The sequence below is a fragment of the Sceloporus occidentalis genome, unplaced genomic scaffold (genome assembly GCF_023333645.1).
Source record: "Sceloporus occidentalis isolate IW3139 unplaced genomic scaffold, rSceOcc1.0.p SCAF_1, whole genome shotgun sequence".
In the NCBI taxonomy this organism is placed as follows: domain Eukaryota; kingdom Metazoa; phylum Chordata; class Lepidosauria; order Squamata; family Phrynosomatidae; genus Sceloporus; species Sceloporus occidentalis.
In genome coordinates, this window is record NW_028316981.1 from 216,780,288 (window position 1) to 216,783,688 (window position 3,401).

The 3,401-nt window shown below is 36.7% G+C and overlaps 1 protein-coding gene across 1 annotated transcript; it reads right to left on the reverse strand.

Annotated features, from left to right (window-relative positions):
* Positions 1 to 1,428: 1,428 nt before the first annotated feature.
* Positions 1,429 to 2,370, reverse strand: LOC149323413 (taste receptor type 2 member 10-like). The gene has a single exon (XM_089511154.1). The coding sequence runs from the start codon at positions 2,368 to 2,370 to the stop codon at positions 1,429 to 1,431; it is 942 nt and encodes a 313-aa protein (XP_089367280.1).
* Positions 2,371 to 3,401: the final 1,031 nt, after the last annotated feature.

Here is a 3,401-nt window from a genome sequence, read left to right on the forward strand (position 1 = left end):
TTGGACACCATGTATTTTTGCCATTTCCTACTCTGCCTCAAGAAGCAAAATATCTTGGGCTGGTCCTGATGTGGCACCTAGAACATGACAAATGTCATCCACACTAGACATCAGAATAATACAACAATTAATAAACTCCAATCTTCCTCCCCACCTACCCCAGTCGACTTTCTGAACATCACAGCCTACAGGTCTTAAATTTATAAATCATTTTTCCCCTTTCAGAACCTAACTTAATTATACACACACAGTCGGCCCTTCTTTTACACGGATTTTTTATACACGGATTCAAGCATCCACAGTTTGAAAATGTTCCAAAAAAAGTATCACCAATACGTCTTTTAAAAGCTTTCCTTTAAATCAGAGCAAAAGGTTTCAGCTCCTTCAACCAAACCATCTACCATTATTTCAAATGAATAGTCTGGCCAATATTCCTTGCCCAAACTGCCATTCACTCTTTTATTTGTCCATAGTCTGTTTCAAATCTCAATAATAATTTGGCTATTAAATTAGGGTCTTTATTACGTATCAGTTTCCTGAACTCTGTTTCATTTTTCTCAAAATTAAACATAATTGTGTTTGTGTAGTGTTGTTCTTCTAGGTATTCTTTCTTTTCTTTGTATTTTATTGTTTTTGTAAGATTGTCAACTGTTCTGGTATTTTTCTTTTTATAATAATTGAATTTCAATAAGAATGTAATAATAGAAAAAGAATAAAAGAGCACTATGAAGTAAAATGGAAAATGAAAGTCATTTATAGAAGGCAATTGAAACAGAAGTAACTGAAGTCCATCAACTGAAGTCCAGTGAAACATAAACAAAGGAATCATAATTCAAAATGAAGTTGTGGTTTTCCTCCTGGGAATGCTTGTTCCTCAAGACAAATGTGCTTCATTCCATCTTGATGTTTTGTTAAATGATATAATTGTTTCATAATAAGCTGAAAACAATCAACGAGTATTTTCTCCTTTTGGAAGCCTTGGCAATTATTTTGTTTGTTTACATGTATTACAGTAATTGTCATGTGTGGGTGCCTGAATAATTAATTATAGAAAACTGGATTTCTAGACAGTCCTGAATCTGGAGTTAAAGAGGACCCTTCAGCACATCCCAAAAACAGAAGTGTATCGAATGGGCAGTCTGCAATTCAGCCTGTTCAAGTGTCTATTCCGCATTTTCAAGACAGTCCAAAGATCAAGATGGATGGATTCTGTGCTGTATTTTGTAAATTGTACTGCTGACATTGATGTGATCCCGCCTCGATCCGTAGGGAGAGGCAGGAAATAGAAAAATAAAAATTATTATTATTGTTATTATTATTATTCTCCACATTCCTTTTGTGTGGTCAGCAGACTCCACCTTTATGGAGGTTTACTCTTGAGGGCGACACACAAACAATGAGTACATATCTTTTGTCCTTTTCTCCTCTTTATGAAGCTCTTCGTCTAATATTCAGAACACGAGCAGCCACTTCTTTCAGTTTTGGATTGGTTAATATTAATACGATGGAGTGTGCAGAAGGAAATGAAGTTGTCAAGATGTCCACAATTAGTGTTTCAGTGCTTCCAAACGGGATAGCATCACTGGCAAATAGTATCATGCCAGTGAAATATAGTAAGTAGAAGAAGACATAAAACAACAATAGCATAATGACATTGATGTGTACCTGGGTGCTGAGGTCCGTAACTCCAACACCATTCTTCTTCAAATTCTTTTTGTGCTTCCACAGTGAGACGAGCAAAATAATAGATGCAGTTATGCGTATGCTGAAATTTATACAAGTATAAATGAGATGCAGAGGAAGAAAAATAAGTATAATTTTGTGAGGAACCTTACTATGCTTGGCACTTCCTGGCAGAGTGCCTGTCTGATTTCCCCACTTTTTGTGTCCAAAATATTCAACCAGTGGAGGAAGAAAGGAGATACTATAAATGACTATTGACATTCCGAGCAGTCTGGGTACAAAGATGTTTATTCTTGACTTCAGCCAGAGGAAGACACGATTGGCAAAGTTAGTGATCTTCACACAGTAGAAAACACTTAGCCACGTGCCACACCAGAGGCTGGCCATGTTGAAAAACAGCCAGATAATATAACTGTCTACCTCATTATAAGAATCCAAGTAGGTCTCTGAGGAGATGAGATATAGAAGATTGTTCGCTGAAGCATGCAGTTGCATCAGAAATCTGGATGTGCTCAAACTAATCAAGAGGAAATCACAGGTCAACATCTTTCTATTTCGAAGCCATTGTTGTCCCTCCACAACTGTGATAAATCCATTTCCTAACAGGGAAGCCAGAGATACAATTCCCATAATGGTCCATATGAGTATATCCAGTAGAGAAGCTGAGTTGCTAACCATTCTTGTCATTTTCTTTAAAGGGGGGGGGGGGCTGAGAGGATATACCTGGGTGTGATTCGCCTGGTTTATCTGTGATGTCTGGCAGAGGAAATTCTGCTGTTTGGAGCTTTTAAATAGATAGATCATACTATGGAAAGCAATGCAAATCGGAGGACGATTCTTTTATTAATTGAGATAAGGAACTTGTTGAGCTTGTTTTGCTTGGCTTGTGCTTTCTGTGCATGCTTAATAATAATAATATAAATTATTTGTAGCCCGCCCAATCACGGGGAGTCCGGGCAGCTAACAGCAGTGGGGAAATACAATATAAAAATTACAATAAGATACAAATACAATAGCAATCAAACAAATTTAACAAATACAATAACAATCAAACAAAGAAAATAAAAACATTACAGTCTAATGAAATTGATAATTAACCCCTTTCCCAGTCCCTCAACACAGGTTCAAATCAAACTGACAGCACCCTGTGCCTTAATCTATCTGCAAAAACACCAGCTAATGGGTGGGATGTTGAAGCATCTGCTTCACTCTCTGCTAGTGTGGCATTTGTAAGCCAAACAATTATAAAACCAATCAGATTCTACATGGTATAAAAGCTCTATTTGGCATGCAGGGTCCACTTCTTCTATTCCCTTCAGTGCATCCAACATCACTGTTGCATTAAATAAACTTCCTTGCTCTCAGTATAGATTTGTCTCTTTTCTGATACCAAGAGGTAGAATCCCACAATATACAGTAAATGGCCTAATCAAGTCTTATTGGGGCTTTAGTTAATAGATGTTTTATACCACTTTTTTACTAACTGTTCAGTTCTGGGAAGTCATTGGATAGTTCTTTTAAATCACCTTTGTATGTCAGTGATGTAGACTTGAGTCAGTGGACTCAGACAAATCAGACTCAAGTCACTTCAATGATTTGAACTTGACTTGGCAAAAATGATGCACTGACTCAGAAAAAAAAGCCGCTATTATATTTATTGACTCAGAGAAAGCATATGATAATATAAGCTGGGAATTTATGTATGTGTTATTGGAGAA

Excerpts from the sequence above, each read along its gene's own strand:
- LOC149323413 (XM_089511154.1), bottom strand. The coding sequence starts at position 2,370 with ATGACAAGAATGGTTAGCAACTCAGCTTCTCTACTGGATATACTCATA.